The following is a 24669-nucleotide window of genomic DNA, read 5'->3' as shown; positions in this document are numbered from 1 at the left end:
AGAAAGAAAACATTTTGTAAGTTTTTCAAATAATTTACACAAATATTTTTAACCTGTCATACTATTTGAAAATTTAGTCTATGTTAAAAAACATTATGGAAGTGTAGTAAGTTCTTTCCTTCAGCTAATACAAACTGATACAGTAGTTGATCTTTAGGAGTGAATGAAAAAAAGATCATTAAATAGTACATTAGTAGTTAAAGTATTCTTTGCCAAATATGTTCAGCTCTCTGCCTTCCAAATACAAAACAGGACTGCACTTTCTGGCCTCCCAGTGGGTGGGGCCAATAAATAGAAGGTGAAAGTGAAATGTGTCACTTCCTGGTCAAGGAGTCATTTATCCGTGCCAAGGAGGGTTATGCATCAATGTGAAATTATATTTAGGAAGATTCGTCTTGACAGCAGCATACCAAATAAATTGGGAGAAAAATAGGAACTAGAACAGTGAGAATGGTAGTTGTAGTAATCTAGATAAGATTTGGTGAAACTCTCTATCAGGACAGCAGCAGTAGTAAGGAAACAAAAGAACTAATCTAAGATATATTGAGGAAAGAACCTGCAATAATCAACTGATTAAAAGAAAGGGATAAAGCAGAAGGAAACAACACAACTCCCTAAATTGAAATTTACATTTGTGATTTCATTAACCAGTGATCTATGTGACAGGGGAAGTAAGACAGGAATGGAAAAGAGAAAGAGAGATAACTTGCATTTTAGATAACCATTACTCAAACCAGGATACTTTAACCATGGAACAGGATGCTATTAATAATTATACCAGTACAACAGACGTAAATTGGGACTATACTGGGCTCACTTGGACAGAATGTCAAAATACCATGTTGAGTTTCAGGTGACTGAGAATTCAGATGGGTGTATTCTACAGCAGTTGCGAATACAGGTGTGAAGCTTGAGGTTGAAAATAGACATTTATAATACTGAAGCTCCAAATTTCTTAGAGGAGGTAATAGTAGGAGAGAAAAAGAAAAAAAAAGTAAAGCCCGGGTTTGTTTGCAAAAAATTATTAAGTAGCTAAAGTTGTTTTTAATTCCTCTCTTCCCTAAGAAACTGGTTTTGAAGTGGCTCCTGAAGTGTGTTTCTAAAATTCTTTGTAAAGGGACAGAATCTTAGCTTAGTTACCTTAAGTAGTTGTTTTCCAATCGTTGGGCTCATCTTTTCATCCACCATAAGAATTACAATTCCCCTGTCATCCATTCCCCTCCTTCCCGCACGACCAGACATTTGAATGTATTCACCAGAGGATATCTGAAAGGACATAATTAAAATGCTGTGTTTTGGGGAAAACCTGGTAAAAAAAACTCTCTTAAAAAATCGTATTGTAAAATATGCAAATACATGTTATATAGTCTGAAAAAGGAAACATGGTTAAAAGCAACATAAGCCTTTAGGAGCACCTAAGTGGAAGCATAAAAATGCAACACACTTAAGACCATGTTACAAAACTACATATTATCTCCAAAATGACTTAACTTTTAGCACTAGACCAATTACCATTATTTTATACTTTCAAATACGCTATAGCTACAGGAAAACACTGGCTAATTCACCGGCATAAAAAATATCTCTGAGCAAGATACTCTAGAAAATGGCAAAGTCTAAGAAAGAAAATAATGATCCAAACTCAATCAAACGGCAATTCTGACTTGATCGTAGCAAGCTTTTTTAATCTGAAAAATGAGATTAATATAAAAATAATACATTTTTAAAAGAAAAAGCATCATTCTCTATTTTCTCAACATATGTCTTTGGAGTTTGCCAGTCTGTTTTTCACTGAGAACCACCTAGCGAAGAAGGGTTAATAATCCTCTCGTGTATAGGATTTCAGGATGGCACTAAACAACCTGAACACTAGGCAATGTTTTAACTATAAGCGCACATGTACTTTTCTCCTGTGGAAAGGATCCAGAGTTGTTACATTCTCCAAAAAAAAAAAAAAAATTGTGGCTCAAGAAGAGTTAAGAAACACTATGCTACAAGAAGGCATACTGATAGCATCAAAAACAGAGCTGATAAACCAGGAGCAAAGGAAGGGACCTGAAAAAACAAAAAAAGACAATCCTATAAAGATCAGAAAAGAACATTTCAAAAGGGCAGTACATAGAAATAAAATCTCAACAGGGTCCAAGGATATCATTATGTTACAGCCTATTACACCTTTTAAATTTCATTCTAACAATGATCTTGAATCGTCAAGAAAAGGTTGCTTTCAGACTTCATCAGCCTGAGACCAGAAGAACTAGATGGTGCCTGGCTACCACTAATGACTGCCCTGACAGGGAACACAACAGAGAGTCCCTGATGGAGCAGGAGAAAAGTGGGGTGCAGAACTCAAATTCTAGTAAAAAGACCAGACCTAATGGTTTGAGACTGGAGGGACCCTGGAAGACACAGCCCCTGGACTCTCTGTTAGCCCAAAACTAAAACCATTTCTGAGGCCAACTCTTCAGACAAAGATTAGACTGGACTATGCGACATAAAATGATACTCGTGAAGAGCGTGCTTCTTAGCTCAAGTAGATACATGAGCCTAAATGGGCAGCTACTGTCCAGAGACGAGATGACAAGGCAGAGAGGGTCAGGAGCTGGTTGAATGGACGTGGGAAATCCGGGGTGGAAAGGAAGAGTGTGCTGTCACAGTGTAGGGAGAGCAACGAGGGTCACATAACAATGCATGTATAAATTTTTTATGAGAGACTAACTTGAATTGTAAACTTTCACTTAAAGCACAACAATTAAAAAAAAAAGGTTGCTTTCTAAATTCAATTACATACTGCACTCCTTACCCTTACCCTGGGGTCCATGTACCACTCACAAATGACAAGGAGATGCCAGGGAGCAGGTAAAGTAAAAGTAACTTATTTATTTACTTATTTTCTTGTGGCAGCAACTTTATTCAGATAAATTTTAGACAGGTAAGATTATGAAAAATTTTTAAATTTATATTAATTTACAACGGAAAACATACATGAAAGACTTGCAACTGCTTTACAATTAAAATTATATTTTACATGAATTAGCCTTCTTTCGATTTAAAGAAGTGAGAAGTTATAAAAAATTTTTTGAAGATTATGTAAAAATTTCTAAAGAGAAATGGCATTGCCTTACGGTCATGCATGTGTCCCCCCAAAAATATCTGTCAACTTGACTAGGTCATGATTCCCAGTACTGTATATGATTGTGTAACCTGATGTGATTTCCTTATGTGTTATAAACTCTTATCACTATGATGAGGTTATATGTGATCTCCTTATGTGTTGTAAACTCTACCACTATGATGAGGTTATACTGATGATGTCTACAAGATTAGATAAGTGTCTTAATCCCATCTCTTTTGAGATATAAAAGAGAGAAGCGAGCAGAGACACACAGGAAACTCATACCACCACGAAAGGAGTGCCGGGAGCAGAGTGTGTCCTTTGGACCTGAGGTTCCTGAGCTGAGATGCTCCCAGACCAAGGGAAGATGATGACATGGATCGTCCCCCAGAGCTAACAGAGAAAGTGTTCTCTTGGAGCTGACTTGTAGCCTACTGGATTGTGAGAGAATAAATTTCTCCTTGTTAAAGCCATCCACTTGTATTTCTGTTAGAGCAGCACTAGATGACTAAGACACTTACTATACCTACATTTCTCTTTTGTATGTCGTCCAACACATTTTAAAACAAATCAAGAAAAATACTTTGCTATTACAATTCTACTACGGGTCCTTTTCAGTGTTTTGATGATTAGTAATTACTTGCCAGAAGCTTCTATAAGCAGAAAAGAGTCACCAATTTCAAGAATAAGTAAGTAAAAGAACAGCTGACTATTTAAAAATGCCAGACTCTGTGAGTCTCTGGCTCACAATGGATACTCAAACTAGAATCTGTCTTCTTTAACATGGTCTTCACCCCGCCAACACTCCACCGCTTGTGTGGCAAATAATCACTCATCTGTCACTCATTTTAGGGACTGCCTTCTCTATGAAATCTACCCTGACCAAGTCTACCCTGGCTCCCTTATGTACAACTGACTTTCTTTCTTATGCTGTATCTTTCCTGTACGTATTTCTCACAGTGTCTAGAATATAATATTTTATCGCACTCCTCTACTTAAATGTCTGTCAACTTGCACCTGTCACTGTTTCTTTAAATTAGGAATTGGTTTTTATGTTTGTTTTTTAATTTTAGTATCTCCAGTACCTGCCAAAGTTCTAGGCCCACAGTTGAACTTCGGTTTGCTGAATGGGCTACTTCCTTCTAGAATAAGGATTTACTTTTTACCTCAGTTCATTGTTTCACCAATGCTCCCAATTTTCTCTCTTTCCTTGTGCCTTGGAAAAGAGGTGTATGCAAACCTGTTAGAACGTCTGTTTTAAACATTAACCAGTGAGCTGGAACTACTGTCACTGTACTAAGGGTGCTTTAAATCCCTTAAAACTTTTCTTTTTTTTCCCCTTAGGGAGGTGACTGGTTTGTGATAGCAGTCTTTTTCAATTTGTTGAGATTTCCTTGGTGGTTTACATATGGTCATTATTTGTGATTGTTTTTGTGAGTTTGTTAATCATGTGCATTTTCTGATTATCAAAATATAATAACTCTTAACATATATATCTTTATTAGCTCAAAATTTCCAAATTGTTTTATTCAAATCCTCAATATTCTTTTTTTTTTTTCCTTTCTGCTGTACAGTTCTCTGAAAAGAATATGTTACAATCCTGCACTATGACTGTAAACTTATTAATTTTTCCATGGAAGTCTTTCATTTATAAAGTATATTCTGGAGCTGTGAGGTTAAATGAACAGTGCTATGTATGCTTCATGGATTATTTCTATTATGAACTGTATCACTATGAAATACCTTTCTGTATTAGTTATCTGTTGCTACATAACAACTTATCTACAAATTTAGCAGCTTAAGACAATAAACATTATTTCACAAAGTTTCTGAAGGTCAGGAATCCAGGAGGACTTAACTGGGTGATTCTGAGTCAGGGTCTCTCATGAGTTTGCAGTCAAGATGTTGGCCAGGACTGCGGTCATCTGAAGGTTCAACTGGGGCTGGAGGATCTGCTTCTAGATGGCTCATTCATATGGCTGTTACCTTACGGTCCTCATGCCTACCGGCTGTTGGCAGGAAGCCTCAGTTTCTCACTGTATAGATCTCTCCATAGGATTGCTTAAATATCCTTGTGACATGGTAGACAGCTTCCAAAACAGCAAGTGATCACAGAGAGAGGGCCAAGGATGAAGCCACAACACCTTTTATGACTTGGTTTTAGAAGTTACACACTATTACTTCTACCATGTTCTGTTCATTACAAGTGATTCACTACGTCTAGTCCACATTCGAGGGGATGGGAAGAAAAGGCACCACTCTTTTTTTTGTGGTTTTTTTAAATTGTGCCATAGGTGAAATTTTACAGCTCAATTTCTCAGACAAAATTTATACACATATTATGTGACATTAGTTGCAATCCCTATAATGTGACAGCACACTCTCCCTTTCTACCCTGGGTTTCTTGTGTCCATTCAATCAGTTCCTGTCCCTTCCTGCCTTCTCATCCTGCCTCTGGACAGGAGCCGCCCACTTGGTCTCGCGTATCTGCTTTAAGAAGCACACTCTTCATGAGAATTATTTTATGTTTTATAGTCCAGTCTAATCTCTGTCTGAAGAGTGGGTTTCGAGAATGGTTTTAGTTCTGGGTTAATAGGGCATCCAGGGGCCATGGCTTCAGAGGTTCCTCTAGTCTCAGTCAGATCATTAAGTCTGATGTTTTTATGTGAATGTGAGTTCTGCTCTGCACTTTTCTCCCACTCCTCAGGGACTCTCTGTTGTGTCCCCTGTCAGGGCGGTCACTGATGGTAGCCAGGCTCTATCTAGTTCTTCTGGTCTCAGGCTGATGGAGTCTCCAGTGTACGTGGCCCTTTTCTCTCTTGGGCTAATATTTTCCTTGTGTCTTTGTTTCTCATTCTCCTTTGCTCCAGGTAGGTTGAGACCACTTGATGCATCTCAGATGGCCATTCACAAGCTTTTAAGACCCCAGCCACCGCTCACCAAGTGGGATGCAGAACATTTTCTTAATAAACTTTGTTATGCCAACTGACCTAGATGTCCCCTGAAACCATGGTTCCCGGACCCCAGCCCCAGCTACTCTGTCCCTCAAAGTGTTTGGCTGTGTTCAGGAAATTTCTTAGCTTTTGCTTTAGTCCAGTTGTGCTGACTTCCCCTGTATTGTGTGTTGTCCTTCCCTTCACCTAAGAGGATTCTGTGTATTATCTAGTTAGTGAATTCCCATCTCCCTCCCTCCCCACCCTCATAACTATCAAAGAATGCTTTCTTATGTGTTTAAATCTTTTCTTGAGTTCTTATAATAGTGGTCTTATACAATACTTGTCCTTTTGTGACTAATTTCACTCAGCATAATGCCCTCCAGATTCATCTATGTTGTGAGATGTTCTGTGGATTCACCATCGTTCTTTATCGCTGTGTACTGTATTCCATTGTGTATATGTACCATAATTTGTTTATCAATTCATCTGTTGATAGGCACTTAGGTTGTTTCCATCTTTTTGCTACTGTGAACAGTGCTGCAATGAACATGAGCGTGCATATATCTATTCATGTGACAGCTTATTTTTCTAGGATGTATTTCCAAGGAGTGGGATTGCTGGATCACATGGAAATTTCTATTTCTAGCTTTTTAAGGAAGCATAAAATCGATTTCCAAAGTGGCTGTACCGTTTTATATTCCCACCAGCAGTGCGTGTTTGTCTCTCCACAACCTCTCCGATGTTTATTATTTTGTGTTTTCTGGATTAATGCCAGCCTTGTTGGGGTGAAATGGTTATCTCACTGTAGTTTTGATTTGCATTTCTCTAACAGCTAATGTTCGTGAGCATTTCCTCATGTATCTGTTAGCCGCCTGAATGTTTCTCTTGATGAAGTGTCTGTTTATAGTCCCTGCCCATTTTTTAATTGGGTTATTTGCCTTTTTGCTGTCGAGATGTAGTATCTTGTAGATTTTAGAGATTAGACCCTTATCAGATATATCACAGCCAAAATATTTTACCCAGTCTGTAGGTTCTCTTTTTACTCTTTTGGTAAAGTCTTTTGATGAACTAAATCCCTTAAACTTAAAAGAATATTCTAGATATATTTAAAACGTCTTAAAGCACTCATGAATCATCTGCACACTTACTCCCTAACACCAAACATGCTTACATAAAGGAAATCTTTCTTTTGTGGGGGGGAGTGTTAGGCATAGAATTTTAAGCGGTCTAAAGTCTAACCTTGATTGCCTTGTTGTATTAGCTTGAGTACATGTTCCTGAGTATTTGGGTTTGAAAATCCCTAAGATTAGCCAAAGACAGGGCAGCTCCCAAGTAGGCTCCTGTTAGAATAAACAGCAGTGTGGTGCCCTCTCCCCTACAAAATCAGTTTTAATGTGGAGAGGAGAATGGTAGCCACTAAAAATTATAAAATAGTGATCTCTATAGTCCTGAGTGATATTCTCTGCTTAGAGAAAGCCAAAATCCATAAAAATCCAATAGGTTAATCCTCAGGGCCATTCTAGAGCCACTTGTTCTACCTTCATTCCCTACCCCTCCCTCCAACCTGCTGTTCACTAGACCAACACAGATACCTAATATCAAACTTATATGAAATCCCTAAAGCCAGCATCTCCCTGAGCCTCAGGGATGTTTCTAGTGAAGTCCACTGTAGTCCAGGAATCATGTTCCTATAATCATCATATTTTCCCTAGTACACTATAAGCCTTAAAATAAAAATTCTATAAAGGAAGAAGAAAGTAAATTTGATAAATAAGATTGTTATAATTACTAAGACTTGATTATGAAGTATTAAAATATTTTCATTACATGAATCAAAGCTACCTTAAAGTAAAACAAAGATAAAAATTATTCCACTATATCTATTACTTTACTTACCCATCGGAAATCTTTCCCATCAAATTTGCGGGCATTTGTAAATAAAACAGTTCTAGCTGGCATGTTAATTCCCATAGCAAAAGTCTCTGTGGCGAACAAGGCCTAAATAAATAATTACAGAATTAAATGCATTTTAACCTTAAAACTAGTTTTATAACTTGTGTAAATAAACATGTTATTAATTTTTAAAAATTAGTCATTAACTAAAAAACCAAAACCAAACCCACTGCCGCTGAGTCAATTCCAACCCATAGTGACCCCATAGGGTTTCCAAGGCTGTAAATCTCTATGAAAGCAGACTGCCACATCTTTCTCCTGCAGAGCTGCTGGTAGTTTTGAACCACCAACCTTTTGGTTAGTAGTCTATCGCTTTAACTACTGCGCCACCAGGGCTCCTTAGTTATTAACTAGGCCCTACGAAAATAAAGCAGACAACTTGCTATTCCCAGAAGACACATTTCAGTATTATATATAAACATCTGCATCCCAGAAATTTTTTAATTCAGGGGAAACAGTCCTTCCTGAATTCCAGTGGTGGTAACAGGAGAATACTACTGGCCTAAAACACAAAGCTTTATTCTGCAAAAATTCCTCATTCCTTCACTGATGATGCACCAGTTTTGGGGATCACTTCAGCTTTAAGATCTCTGAGGGGAGATCAGAATCAGTGGCTCTTTAAGCTCATTTCTAACACTTTACCAAAAAAATACAGGTATAAGAACACAAAGATGTATGTACAAGGAAAGTCACTGAAGTACTATTAAATAGTCTAAACTTTCATCAATAGGAAAGCAGATGAAAAACAAACCATGTGTATTTATATGCATGCATGGTAGTGGATATATCTGGGAAGTGAAGGGAAAGGATGGTCTCTCATTTTTTACTTTATGTACAATTGTTCTACTTGAATTTTACAACCAGCAAGTATCATTTAGATTTTAAAAGAAAGATTGTTTCAAAAGTGAGGCTCAACAAATATACGATGTCCAGAAAGGAACACTGACAAGGCCTTCCCATGATCCAGGTACAAACAATGACCAATTCTTTACCTAAATTCTGATTTTAAAACCTAAAATAATTTGAGTCATATATAGGCTTATGACTACAATGTAAAGTTGTTTCCCATTTTTAATATTCCATTTGCATATAAAATCAACTTCTATCTTTTCTTTTTAAAATCAGACTCTCTTTAGTTTAAATGAGAACATATGAAAAACTCTCTCTCCTAAGTCTAACCAGCAATTCTCTTTGACTTCTCTAAGAGCATCCTTTTAATCCGTAAGTAGAAAGCAGTCCACTTATAGATGCAACCCCATGCCTAGTAACTAAATAGCACCTTCTCCAGAATTCCACACTGTATCTAACAGCATTACCACTTACTTTAAGACAAGAAAAGGAAACGAACGATTTTACTTACAACCCAAAATTTGAGGTATAAGCTCTACATAAAAATCAAGTTCATTTCCTAAGACATTGCACATGGTTTAAAAAAAAAAAAACAGTTTCAAACCACTCATGTAACACAATTCTGAAGCATAATAAATAAACATGAAATCATACCTTTATCAATCCTTCAGAAAAGAGAATTTCAATGGTTTCTTTTAAAATAGGAAGTAAACCTCCATGGTGAATTCCAATGCCCCGCTTCAAAAGAGGAAGTACATGTTCAACCTGTGATTTTGGAATAACATTTATTTTAAAATGATGTGAGGAAATGGAAATTTAAAAATGCTAAACTAAATTAAGAAAAAGGGGTAATTCAATCAAGAAAAAAAAATGCTGTGTTTAAAGAAATCGCTATATAACCTTTACAGCTTCAGGATAAAGGCAAAATCCAAACCCATATTCCCATAGATTATTAAACTCAAAACAAAATATTTCTGGCCTAGCTTTATTTAACATGAAAGACATGTCTTTTTGTTGTAAATATACTTTACAAGAGCTTTGGTGTTTCAGTCAAATTTTCTAGGATCACTTCATGTCCTCTAAGAAAATTACAAGCTATGAAGGCAAAGTTGGTATCTGCACAAAATAAACTTAAAAGATATTGCCAACTCAAACGAAAGAAAAATAAGTATAAAATATATTTAATATAAATATGTACCTCACTTAAAAACAAATGAATTACAAAGAGTTCATTCTCTTTATCATTATATCATGTTCCATTAAATACTTACTATTGGAAGTGTACAAAGCCCTGGCAGCACAATGGTTAAATGTTTGGCTGCTAACGGAAAGCCCTGCTAACTGAAAGGTTGGTGGTTCAAACCTACCAACCACTCTATGGGAGAAAAGACCTGGCAATCTGCTCCCATAAAGATTATAACCTAGAAAACCCTATGGGGCAGTTCTACTTTGTCATATAGGGTTGTTATGAGTCAGAATCGACTTGACGGCACATGACAACATTAGAAGTGTGCTAGGATACTAAAAGAGTATAAAGATATGGCTCAGTCCTTAGATACTAATAATTCAGGTGGGAAGAAAATTTATCTTATTTTTAAAATTAAACACTATTTCAAATATCAAGAAACATGCTACTGCAGTCTTACTGTAAATCCCTTATAAAACGAAGTATTCATTTGTAAAGCAGAGTATGATCTCCCAATTTTTCTTTTCACAAAACAAAACTTTCATGTATTAGGTTGATAAAACAGTTCTCAGCTTTGGCTACACGTTAGAATCACTGGGGAAATTTTAAGATATTCTAATGAATAGGCCACACAACAAATCAATTAAATCAGAATCTCTGGGAGTGGCACCTAGGCATCAGTATTTTTTAGAACTCCCCCAGCAATTCCAATAAATAGTAAAAGGGAAAAAAAAACACTGAATTAAAACAAAGCAGACATTAGATTCCTCATTAAATACATGATTTTCATAAGGTATGCTCTATTGTATTGTTTGAATTAAGCCTCATGAATTAAGAAATGTAACTATTTAAAACATTAAACATTTTCAATATTAGGCACAGAAAACATTAATTTTACATTAATTTTCAGACCATGAAAATTTTCAGAGAAAAGTTCCTTTAGGCAGTAAATCTTTCCTTCTGTCACCATTTCAGAAATTTAAAATACAAACCAAGGTATCATTTCAGTGCAACAACATTATTTGCTGCAGTGTGTAAACAGTGCAATATAGTAACACAACCAAGAAATGTAAGTGAATAAAAAAAAACAAACAAACAAATCAACCCACTGCCGTCGAGTCGATTCTGACTCACAGTGATCCTATAGGACAGAGAACTGTCCCACAAGGTTTATAAAGAGCGGGTGGTGGATTTGAATTGCCGACCTTTTGGTTAGCAGCTGAGCTCTTACCTATTACTATCCACACTTTACTTAGTGATGTTAAGCACTCACCTGAGGGAGCTTTTTATCTTCATCAGACAAGCAGTCAATTGCATTACTGAATACTTCTTCAACCATCTTCTTCTCTTCATCTAAAGAGAAAATCCAAGGGTATATAAACGTCAAAATGAGTCAATGATAAAAAATTTCACTCATTTTTAACAAAGAAATAAGAGTCTATAGAGTATAAGCAGTGAGTAAATATTTAAGATGATCAAAAGGGAATGTTAGATCAAAATTACCACAGAATTACTTAATAGAATTCACTGTCTTTAAAAACATATCTAGCAAACTTAATCCCCCAAAAGTACTATTTTATAAAACAGTAACATTAATAACTAACTACACTAAGTGCTTAACATGTAACTATCTCATTTAAGTCTAACAGTTAGAGGACACAGGAACTAGGATTATCTGCTTTTTACTACTAAGGAAAATGAAACTGGAAAGTACATAATTGGCCTGCTATTAATTGTCAGAGCCACAGATCTCAAGCCCATGCTCTTAACCATTATACAGCCTTCTTGTACAATGCCTACCAGACAGTAGGTACTCAATAAATACTTGATGAATCAATCAGTACATAACCCTTAAACTTCAAGCATATTCGACACCAGAAGTTTCCAGAAAACATTTACAAACCGAGCAATGCACTTAATCAAAAAACATACAATACACTGGTCTAGTTGTGTGCCTTGATAAAGGACAGTACAGCTGAAATATCATTTTGAACAGTTCAAGATATTATTTACTTCTCACTATACAGGATTATACATATAAAAGGCAGAACTGAATGACAACTAGGTTGGTATTCAACATCCTGCAATGCTAGGCCCAGCTGATCTACTATTTAGCTGTATGACTTTCGGGAAGTTACATTTATAATTGATGTATGGAAGTAATTTATCAGTTTGCTAAAAATTATCTCACTTTGAGAGCTATAGCACAATCAGGTAAAAAGTAACAAGTCCTCCTGATTAGGATTTCTAGAAGAAATGAAGCAGAGTACCAGTGCAGAATGTGGTCACACCAAGAGGTCCATCATTAAGTAGCTGGACAGAGAACCATGATCACTGAGGAGCATACGGCAATGAAGTATAAGAAGGCATGATTCTAATGTTTTCTGACAGGGCCCTTAGGATTTTACACACAGCAATGTACTTATCTCTTTCGATAAAAGAATACAGAAGAAAGAAATGATCAATCAGTGACCTCTTAAATGCTATCACAAATATGCTAAGTACCTACCACTGTAACTGTAAGGTGAACTGCATATGCTAGTAACAGACAATAGATAAATGTATTACTAGAAATATACTTTATGCTCCATTTTCACATAACATTAAAACTATACTGAAATTATGTAATACCTGTGTTAAAATCTAATTTGGTCATCTGAAGTGCATAAGCTTCACAATCTTTCTTACTAAAACTGAAAATAATTACAGGTTGAAAATTTCTTTCCATAATCATCTTCACAATCTTGAACACATTTGATGGTCCTGCAAAAAAGAGATCGACCATATACCAAAATTAACTCACGATTGATCGTAGACCTAAATGTAAGTGCTAAAACTATAAAACTCTTAGAAGAAAATCTTCATGACCTCAGGTTAGGCAAAGCCTTCTTAGATACAATATCAAAATCTCAAACATAAAAAAAAAAAAAAGACAAGTCAGACTTCCTAAAATTAAAAACTCTTGTGTTTCAATGAACACCATCAAGAAAGTGAAAACACAACCCATGGAATGGGACACAATTTTTGCAAATCATATATCTAATAATGGCCTTGTTTTCAGATTATACAAAGAACTCTTGTAAATAAATAATAAAAGGACAAACAACCCAATGTAAAACGTGCAAGGTCGTAAAAAGACCAGACTTAATGGTGTGACTGAGACTGGAGGAACCCTCAAAGCCACGGCCTCCAGATGCTCTGATAACCCAGAACTAACATCATTCCTGAAGCCCACTCTTCAGACAGAGATTAGACTGGACTATAAAATAAAATACTCATGAAGAGTGTGCTTCTTAGTTCAAGCAGATACATGAGACCAAATGGGCAGCTTCTGGCCGGAGGCAGGATGAGAAGGCAGAAAGGGATAGGAGCTGGTTGGATGGACACAGGAAACCCAGGGTGGAAAGGGGGAGTGTGCTGTCACATTGTAGGGGTTGCAACTAGTGTCACATAACAATATATGTATAAATTTTTGTATGAGAAATTAACTTGAGCTGTAAACTTTCACCTGAAGCACAATAAAAAAATAAAAAAATAAATAAAATAAATATGTGCAAGGGATCTAAATAGACATTTCCCCAAAGAAGATATACAAAAGGGCCAACAAGCACATGAAAACATGCTCAACATTATTAGCCATGAGAGAGAAGTATACTGAACCATAATAAGATACCATCTCACATTCACCAGGATGGCTATAATCAAAAAGATAATAATAAGTGTTGGCAAAGATACAGACAAACTGGAACCTTTATACACTGCTGGTGGTTATGTAAAATGGTACAGCCACTTTGGAAAACAGTATGGCAGTTCCACAAAACATTAGTATAATAGCCAAAAAGTGGAAACAATCCATGTCCATCAACTGATGAATGGATAAATAAAATGTGGTATAGTCATACCATGGAATGTTCTTTGGCCGTAAAAAGGAAGGATGTACTGATACATATGCTACGACATGGATGAACCTTAACACTATGCTAAGTAAAAGAAGTCAGACAAAAAAAGGCCATATATTGTATGATTCCACTTACGTGAAATGTACAGAATAGATAAATCCATAACTACAGAAAGTAAATCAGTGACTGCCTAAGAATGGCAGAAAAATAAGGGGTGAATGCTAACAGGTATGGGGTTTCTCTCTGAGGTGATAAAAACGTTCTGGAAATAGACAGTGGTGACAGTTGCACAACTTGGTGAATATACTAAAAACCACAGAATTGTACACTTTTCAATGATGGTTTTAACGGTATGTGGATTTTATCTCAAAAACGCTGTTACACGGGAAAAAGATTAGATTGCTTTCAAAGTTACATAATGCTTAAAATCAACTTATAATCACCCTTTTTCATCACATAACATCTAGATCTTGATATAGCTTCCTGAGGAAAAGTATGTAAAAAAAACAGAAAAGGTCAGAGTAATTTGAATATACAATTTATATATAAAAGTCTTTCAAAGTACAGTTCCAAATTACCTTTTGTTCCACCTTTCCGCCCCTTCTGGTCTCCTTTTGCCAAATCACCTGCATCTCGAAGCACTTGCATTGCAGTATTAAAATTATCTTCCCTGAAGTCACCCTGGAATCATATCTTTCTATGTAATTTGACAAATAATCATAATTCAAACATTTTTCACACGTCAAAAACAAAATTTCCTCACATAATAAAAAAATTTAAAACAATAATTAGTAATTCTCACAAATAATTTTAAAATGATTCAAAAATAATAAAAATGAAAAAATATTAACTCAAAAATCTGTGATACAGGTAATGAAAGGGTTATAAACCTTGGAAGAGTACATAGGAAATATCTGAAACATGCACAGAGCCTCCAACCTACAGGCATTTAAAACGTGTGGGAAGGAGGAAAATACAATTTATTCATAAGAAAAACACAAGTCTTAAATATATTTTTTAAAAAGAAAATACAAAAAGAACAATCAATTTTGCACTATCTAGCTACTTAAGTTAAAAATGGATCTCTTGTTATTACTCTCTCATTTAAAATTAGTGAAAAACAAGGTATAAAATATGATATAAACAGAAGAATGACAATCATCTCCTTACATTTTCATCTACTACAAGGTGGAGGCCATCTCCTCCTGCTGGAAAAATGTAATGTTGCAATGGAGTAGGCCGATAATCTGTGTAAATTACATGGCAAGGCTGTAAAAAGAAAGACAAAAAATTATGCATATTACATTTTATTTATCCAAAATAGAACTGTGCATTTGATCTGCCTAAAAGCCCTTGGGGATATAAACTAGTGAATTCAGCAGTTCAAAAAGCGAAACCTTTTTTTTCTTTAATTTTAAGAACCAGGCCATAGATAACTGTGGAAGAATTAAGTCTATCAAACTGTACATTACCTTTTCAATTTACTAATTCCCTAAACACAGCAGAACACACAACTTAACCTTTAATAATAATCATGGATTCATACTCTAAAATTGGGATGCTGTAATTAAGAGGATACCTCTGTTTCCATGGAACAGGAGCAACATAACAGAAGGCTTCCTGAGATAAAATGGTACATTTCTGCTCTTACAGATTTTTATAAGCATTATTAAAGGGGTAGATTGATCTAGTTCCTCCAGAACTAGGTTTCTATCCCACAGAAGAAACATTGGAGAATGTTATAAAACACTATTAGAGAGATCATAAAAAGATAAAAATAAGTTCATGAGAGTACCAGTATAAAGAAAAAATTAAGGGTCACAAAACAAAACCAAGAACAAATTCAGTATACATAACAAATACTTGTTATTAGGTCCTATGCAGTTGCTATAGGGTCACTATGAGTCAGAATCGACTAGACGGCAAAATGGAAATACAGTCATAAAAAGCTTCACCGTGTTCACATGGTAAAATTAAATTAGATGCTCAAGATATGCCCAGCTTTTCTTGGTACCAAGGTCTCAGAGGAAATTCTCTACTGTATACTTGAGGCTCACTCAATGTATAAATAAATGCAGTAGTTTCCAAACCTAGCAGATGATCAAGATCAACTTGGGAACTTTCTGAAAATTAGAGATTCCAAGGTCCTACTCACAAAGATTTTGATTTATTTTTGGTTTGAGATGGGGCTCAGAAATCAGCACTTGCAAAAAGCTAGTCAGTTGATTTGAATAAGCTGCCTGATACGAGATGTAGCTGAACCTTAAAATTTCTTCTTGATTCTACACAGCATTAGAAACAAAGTATACGACACAATAAGGCTAACTCATAATGTTCTGAACACTGAAGACATCTATAAAGGGAAAGAAAATACCTGCTTGTGTAAGTGGCAAATCCATTCAGCAAACTGTCGAGCATTTGGAATAGTAGCCGAAAGAAAGACATAGTGGACATTATCAGGAAGCAAAATAATAGTTTCTTCCCATACCACACCACGCTCTGAAAAAAAAAAAAAACAAATATACCTTTGAATTCAGTGTCACTTTAGTTACAGTACCTCAAGTTATTTTCTCACGAGCTCAACAATTACAAATGCAGATCGTTCCACACAGGGTTACTTTTAGTCACAGAACTTTACTGAAAACTATCTTAGTTTTCACCATGATTGACCAGGTAAACCAAATCACTATAAAAACAATATACTCTGAAATCATATCCTGCAAAGAGCAGCTCCAGACTAAATCCCTTTCAAATAGCCTAATGGGAGCCCCAATGACAAGGCAGGGGAGTAGTATTCCACTGTACTTTGAGAAGCAAAGGCTAATGGCTTGTACAAAGTTACAGCAACAAATTTCACAGACACACTATTACTATTCCACATGGCATCTTTCACCCAAATTGCACTCATAATCCACAGGGGATGAAAGAAAGATTTAATAAATAAAAGCATAAAAAAAAAACACCAAACCCGTTGCCGTCGAGTCGATTTCGACTCATAGTGACCCTACAGGACAGAGCAGAACTACACCACAGAGTTTCCAAGGAGCACCTCATGGATTTGAACTGCTGACCTCTTGGTTAGCAACCATAGCTCTTAACCACTATGCCACCAGGGTTTCCAGATAAAACTATAAATCAGATTATACAAAGTGGAAAATAAAACCCAGAAAAATAAGTGTGACAGTTTCCTTCTAAAATAAACAAATACAGGATTAATGACTTTTAAAACAAAACAACTCTTGTTCAGAACTTAATTTTGTGAATCTGAAGACTGAAATGATGTAATATTTAAGGTGTACTGCATTCACTATACACACAAGTTAACTAAGTGCTTTAACTAAAAGAAAAACTAAATTTTATTTAAAATGCATATATGGTAAATATTTTAACTTCTAAATATTTGTTAACCTTAACCTCTCCTCCCTCAAAATTCCAAATACACTTGCTATTGTTGTTATTAGGTGCCCTCCAGTCGTTTCCAACTCATATCGACCCTATATACAACTGAACAAAACATTGCTCAGTCTTGCGCCATCCTCACAATCGTTGCCATGTTTGAGCCCATTGTTGCAGGCACTGCGTCAACCCATCTCCTTCAGGGTCTTCCTCTTTTTCACTAACCCTCTACCTTACCAAGCATGATGTCCTTCTGCAGGGATTAGTTGCTCCTTATAATGTGTCCAAAGTACGTGACATGAAGTCTCGCCATCCTCCCTTTTAAGGAACATTCTGGCTCTCTTCTTCCAAGACAGATCTGTTCATTCCTCTAGTAGTTGACAATATATCCAATATTCTTCATCAACACCATAATTCAAAGGCATCAATTCTTCGGTCATCCTTATTCACTGTCCACCTTTCACATTCATATGAGGTGATTAAAAATACCGCTTGAGTCAGGTAAACCTTAGTCCCCATAGTGACATCTTTCTTTTAACACCTTCAAGAGGTCTTTTGCAGCAGATTTGCCCAACGCAATGTTGTCTGATTTCTTGACTGCTGTTTTCATGGGCATTGACTGTGGATACAAGTAAAATGAAACCCTTGACAACTTCAGTATTTTCTCCATTTATCATGATGTTGCTTACTGGTCCAGTCATGATGATTTTTTCTTTTCTTTATGTTGACATGTAATCCATATTTAAGGCTGTACTCTTTGATCTCCATCAGCAAATGCCTGAAGTCCTCTTCGCTTTCAGCAAGCAAGGTTTTGTCATTTATATATCACAGGTTGTTAACGAGTCTTCCTCCAATCCTGATGCCGCATTCTTCTTCATATAGACCAGCTTCCCTGATTATCTGCTCAGCATACAGATTGAATGAGTGTGGTGAAAGGATACAACCCTAATGCACACCTTTCGTGACTTTAAACCACGCAATATCCCCTTGTTCTGTTCAAACGACTGCCTCTTGGTCTATGTACAGGTTTTACATGAACACATTTAAGTGCTCTGGAATTCCCATTCTTCACATTGTTATACATAACTTGTTATGATCCACACAACTGAATGCCTTTGCATAGTCAATAAAACACAGGGAAACATCTTTCTGGTTTTATCTGCTTATAGCCAAGATCCATCTGACATCAGCACTGGTATCTCTCACTCCACGTCCTCTTTTGAATCCAGCTTGAATTTCTGGCAGTTCCCTGTTGATGTACTGCTGCCACCATTTTTGAATTATCTTCAGCAAAATTTTACTTGTGTGTGATATTAATGATATTGTTCAATAATTTCCACATTCTGTTGTATCACCTTTCTTTGGAATGGGCACAAATATGGATCTCTTTCATTGGCTGGCCAGGTAGCTATCTTCCCAATTTCTTGGTAAAGACGAATAAGCACTTCCAGCATTCCATCCATTTGTCTGATCAGAACATTGCCTAATATAGTGCTGGAAAATGAGCCCCCTGATTGGAAGGCACTCAAAATATGACTGGGGAAGAGCTGCCTCCTCAAAGTAGACTCGACCTTAATGACATGGATGGACTAAAGCTTTCAGGACCTTCATCTGCCGATGTGGCATGACTCAAAATGAGAAGAAACAAAATGAAGAGGAAATGGTGTTGCATTCATCATCAAAAAGAACATTTCAAGATCCATCATCAAAAAGAACATTTCAAGATCTATCCTGAAGTACAATGCTGTCAGTGATAGGATAATATTTATAAGTCTACAAGAAAGACCAGTTAATATGTATTAACTATTGTTCACGTTTGTGCACCTACTACTAATGTGAAACATGAAGAAACTGAAGATTTTTACCAACTTCTGCAGTTTGAAATTGATCAAACATGCAATCAAGATGCACTGATAATTACTTGTGATTAGAATAAGAAAATGGAAACAAACAAGGATTGGTAGTTTGAAAATATGGCCTTGGTGATAGAAACAATGCCAGAGATCGTATGATAGAATTTTGCAAGACCAATGACTTATTCATTGCAAATCTTTTTTCAAGAACATAAAAGGCAACTATACACGTGAATTTCACCAGATGGAATACAGAGAAATCAAATCGACTACATCTGTGGAAAGAGACGATGGAGAACCTCAATATCATCAGTCAGAACAAGGCCAGGGGCTGACAGAAAAACATACCATCAATGCTCATATGCAATTTCAAATTGAAGCTGAAGAAAATTAAGACAAGTCCATGAGAGCCTTGAGTAAGTTGTTTTGTTAGGTGCCATCAAGTTGATTCTGACTCACTGTGACCCTATATGCCACCTGAATTAAGAGACCATGTCGGGAAAAGATGTGATGCACTGAACATTAATGATCAAAGACCTGATGAGCTGTGGGGTGACATTAAGGATATCACATATGAAGGAAGAAAAAGGTCATTAAAAAAGACAGGAAAGAAAAAAAAAAGACCAAAATGGATGTCAGAAGAGACCCTGAAACTTACTCTTGGAAGTAGGGTAGGTAAAACGAATGGAAGAAATGATGACGTAAAAGAGCTGAACAGAAGGCTTCAAAGGGCAGCTCAAGAAGACAAAGTAAAGTGCAAAGACTTGGAGTTAGAAAACTAAAACGGAAAAACATGCTGGACATTCCTCAAGGTGAAAGAACTGAGGAAAAAAGTCAAGCCTTGAGTTGCAATACTGAAAGATTCTACTGGAAAAATACTGAATGATGCAAGAAGCATCAAAAGAAAATGGAAGGAATATAGAGAGTCACTGTACCAAAAAGAACTGGTTGATGTTCAACCATTTCAGGAGGCAGCATATGATCAAGAACCAATGGTACTGAAGGAAGAAGTGCAAGCTGTGCTGAACACATTGGAGAGAAACAAGGCTCCAGGAACTGACAGAAAACTAATTGATATATTTCAAATACACCTACTTTTCCATTATTAGTAGTCTAACGGCCCAAGTAAAGGATATTTATAACCTTTCTTTTTGTGTATTTCATAATCCTCATTTTATTCCCATAAACATGCTTTGTTGCCTAACTTTTAAAGTGTTTTTTAAAAATAAAATAATAAAACTCAAGAAAGTTAAACTTTTTAAGTCTGAAGTTTTAGGAATTCTTTAATATTAGTTACATTAGCGATCTCCCTATTAAAAGCAAAACAGTTTTAATTCCATTTGCTGTATTTGAAGCTCCTTTTTTTCACCTAGCAAAAATTTTACTATTTGAGCAGCCATACTTGAATTAAGGAGTCTTGATGGTGCAGTGGAGCCCTAGAGCACAATGGTTAAACACTTGGCTGCTAACCAAAAAAAAGGTCAGCAGTTCGAACTCACCAGCTACTCTGCGGAAGAGGAATGTGGCAGAAAGATGTGGCAGTCTGCTTCCGTAAAGATTTACAGCTTTGAAAACTCTATAGGGCAATTCTAAATTCTACTCTGTCTGTTAAGAGTCAGAATTGACGTGAGGCAGTGGGTTTGAGTTTGGTACTTGAATTAGATCTAACTGTAAATAATATATCATGCTGTCAACAATTTTAAGAAGCAGATATTTACTAGAACTCTAGCCATACCAAAATCCAAAGCAAAATTTAACTTCTTCTTGTTCAAAACTCCTAAGGTCAGTGTTAAGGGTAAATAACTGTCACAAATCTCAACAACACCATAGAATATGCACAATACCTGAATCTCTCATGTAATGAATTTCATCAAATATGACCCAAGCAACTTCTCGCATAACTTCAGAACCTCTGTACAGCATACTTCTCAAAATCTAAAGAAAAGATAAGAAATTTCACAAGAGTTTGTCATAACAACTACTAATTAAACAAAAACTTTTTTCTAACAAGGAATTTGGAAAATTCTCTATCATTGGAAACATTAAAGTAATAGTTATTGTTGTTAGCTGCCGTGGAGTCAACCCCTGACTCATGGCAATCCCAAGCACAACAGAACGAACTGGTGTACAGTCCTACACCATCCCCATGATTAGTTGTGAACCACAGGGTTTTCACTGGCTGATTTTCAGAAATAGATCACTAGGTCTTTCTTCCTAGTCTTAGTCTGAGAGTTCCACTGAAACCTAAACCTGTTCAGCATCAACACAACACACAATCCTCCCTCCACCGACAGTTGGTAGCTGTGTGTGAGGTACACTGGCCAGGAATCAAAGCTGGGTCTCCGACATGGAAGATGAGAATTCTATCACTGACCCACCAATGCTATTTTGAAAATCAAATAATATTCCCTTCTCCCATAAAACCAAAGTAAATTAATTCTCAGTAGTTAGAAATCAGCTACAATCCATAGAGATAATGATTATCACCTCTACTGTCCATATGTCTCAAATATGAAGTTACTACTTGATATGCTCAGCACCAATTCCAAAATACATACTTTCTAAGATATGAGAGCAACTTAAGATCATCTTCCATCCAACACACTGGACCTCATTATACTGTTTGCTCATTTTTTCTGCCTATATCCCCTCACAATATGGATATTTTCTGGCACCCATTATCCTGATTTTTCAGGTAATGGAAATCCTCCACAGATAGAATAAAGTTTTGAGAACAGAAAATAAACTTACTTCAGGTACTAAATGAAAAATGAGCAATGCTTCTGGCTGGCTCTCCACAACAGGAGCTAATTTATGCTCTCTAGTGTACTGTGTCCTCGTAAAAAGCAAGGATATAATTCAAGTATGTACAGAAATACTTAGTACAATAAATATAGCTAACCAAATGAAACTTACGATATTATAACTATATGCAAAACCTAACTATGATTATGGGAAGAAGCTACACATCAGAGCCCCTTTCTTAAAAAGTTACTTACCTATTTGTATCAACCCTCAGATGCAGAAGGAAAAAAAAAAACACACGAAACAAACAGCTACTACTTATATGAAACTATGTATTCAAATCCTTGAAACTATGTACCAAAGCCATCAAAACATTTTGATGTCACTGATAGTAATAAGCCTTTAATAATACTTGATGAAAAAAAATTGTACACCCATTTTATGACAAGTAACAGAAATACCAGCATTTTAGAAATGAATTCATACAATTGCTAGAACATTTTAAGATGAACTTTTCCCTTTCAAATCTACTCAGAAAGAAAAGTGTTACATTTTATCTTTACAGAGCAAGTGATTCAATCACTGGATGCTCTAAATGAAGAGACATATTAATTAAATTAAAAGGGAAAAAATGATGAGGTACTGTATAAATTACCTCTGTGGTCATAACAAGACAAGATGCCGTAGGATTAATAGTAACATCTCCAGTCATCAGACCAACATCTTGAAATTCTTCATACATTTCACGGTATTTCTGGTTACTCAGAGCCTTAATTGGGCTGGTAAATATTACACGCTGTTTCTCCCTTAAGGCCAATGCAATAGCATACCTAAAAATATGAAAGCAAATAAGAATAAGGTAACTACAAAAATTTTACTTCAAGTTTTCTGATTTTTTAATTCTACTAATATGTAAAATATGTCCAAATTTTCCCTAATTACTTGCCTTAAATGGACTCTGAAGAACATTAACACCTTATTCTATTTACTATAGAAATACACTAACATACTGACAATTATTATGACAAATCTGAAACATAGTGCTCTAAAAGAACAAAAATGTTCTAATTTTAACTCATGTCCCCGGGAATTAACGTAACCAGCTACTAATACCTGGAGCCCTAATGATGCAGTGGTTAAGAGCTCAGCAGCTAACCAAAAGGTCAGCAGTTCAAATTCACCCATCGCTCCCTGGAAACCATATGCGGCAGTTCTACTCTGTCCTCAGGGTTGCTATGAGTTAGAATCGACTCAATGGCAACAGGTTTTGAGTTACTAATACCAGTGATTATTAATGGTTACTCTATTTTTACTTGCTAGTAAAACACCTTTGGTACTACAGATGGGAAATTTAGGGCCTCTGCCTGTGAGTTTATACATACACATACTATTAACAATTATGAAAGACTAAAAACAAGAATTTTTTTTTTTTAGTTTCAAAAATACATTAATCCATATGGATTCTTTTTCAATATATAGTATTTATCAAATCAATTCTTGGGTAAAAATTATGGTGGGTTTTGATTACACAAAAGTTCTTCCATACCTATTAATAAAAAAAAATAGTTTTATTTATTTTTTAACGAACATTCAGTTAAGATTTTAATATAGACCATGAAATCAGGATTAAGCTTAGCATTGCAACAGATCCTCCTATTTAGGATATGGTTTCTACCATCAATAGGCTTCTGAACTTTTGGAGAGAAAAATAATATTCATCCCAGCCCTGCCCCAAAATAGTGAAATAAACAAAAAAATTAAGTTACCCAAACAAATATGATCAAATATGAATTGTAAGAGGCATAAATGAAATAAAACATACATATTACAATATATTATCTAAAATGTTCAGTTTTCAACAAAAAAATTAGAAGACATGCAAAGAAACAAGAAAGTCTGATCCATACTTGCGGAGGTGGGGGAAGCAGTTGTAAGAATCTGATTCTGAGTGGGCCCAGATGTGGACATAGCAAACTTCAAAGCAGCTAATAAGAAATATGTCCAAAAATTTAAAGAAAATTGGTCAGACTTCCAGGCAACATGGTGCTATAGTCAGAAGCACCATGCTGCCCCTCTGCAGCAAAGATATGAAAAACTAAGTCAAAAAGTCACACGTCAATCCTGAAACCCTAAGCATCAAATGAAGAGATAAAGAGCCAATCAATGAATGGAATAAGAAACTGACCAAAAACAGAGAGCGAGGAGAGATACGTGCAGAGGTCCCCTATCAGCTACCGCAGCACGGATCAGGAGACAGAACGGGTAACCAGCAATATACGCTTTCCAACTCCCCATCCTTCTTCACCCCCACTCGGCCTCCTCTGCTTCCTGCAGCCAGTCTCTTGGCTGGGAAGCAGTGGCTTCACTCTGGTGTCACTTGGATTCCCCCTAACTGCAGTAGCCGGCTCCCTGAGTGCACTTTGTTTACTGCTGGTGTTGCCTTCTTCTGCTTCTTCAGATTTCTTCCTTACCTCTCACCATCTCCCCCTCCTTTCAAATACCTGGCTCCCTGTGTCATCTTTGCTACTTCCTGAAAGGCTGCAAAACACTGCTTGATCCTGAAACTGCTTCCTGGCCCGTGCTGCCACCCTGGTGGGACCACCCCAGGGCTTTTTGTTTATTTGTTTAATGAGTTGTTCCGTTTTGATTTGTTTGTTTTCTTTTTCTTTACTTGGCTTGATAGCCCCTTCTAGAGGAGCAGTACCACGCATCTTGGAAGTTACTCCCTTACTCTGCG

General features: G+C 36.1%; 1 protein-coding gene across 1 annotated transcript in view; it reads right to left on the bottom strand.

The window, feature by feature from the left end:
- The window catches only part of MTREX (Mtr4 exosome RNA helicase), a 131328-nt gene that overhangs the window by 59665 nt on the left and 46994 nt on the right, over positions 1-24669 (bottom strand). Inside the window, exons 6-15 of the mRNA XM_023734962.1 lie at positions 22588-22762; positions 21032-21122; positions 16313-16437; positions 15109-15207; positions 14517-14619; positions 12671-12802; positions 11313-11392; positions 9508-9618; positions 7948-8049; positions 1051-1266 (exon numbers count right to left, since the gene is read on the bottom strand). Coding sequence (XP_023590730.1) covers positions 1051-1266; positions 7948-8049; positions 9508-9618; positions 11313-11392; positions 12671-12802; positions 14517-14619; positions 15109-15207; positions 16313-16437; positions 21032-21122; positions 22588-22762 — 1234 coding nt within the window. The remainder of the gene's footprint in view (positions 1-1050; positions 1267-7947; positions 8050-9507; positions 9619-11312; positions 11393-12670; positions 12803-14516; positions 14620-15108; positions 15208-16312; positions 16438-21031; positions 21123-22587; positions 22763-24669) is intronic.

The sequence above is a fragment of the Trichechus manatus genome, unplaced genomic scaffold, assembly GCF_000243295.1.
Source record: "Trichechus manatus latirostris isolate Lorelei unplaced genomic scaffold, TriManLat1.0 scaffold00074, whole genome shotgun sequence".
Lineage (NCBI taxonomy): Eukaryota > Metazoa > Chordata > Mammalia > Sirenia > Trichechidae > Trichechus > Trichechus manatus.
The sequence above is the reverse complement of the archived record's forward strand: the minus strand, read 5'-3'. Positions and strand labels throughout refer to the sequence as shown.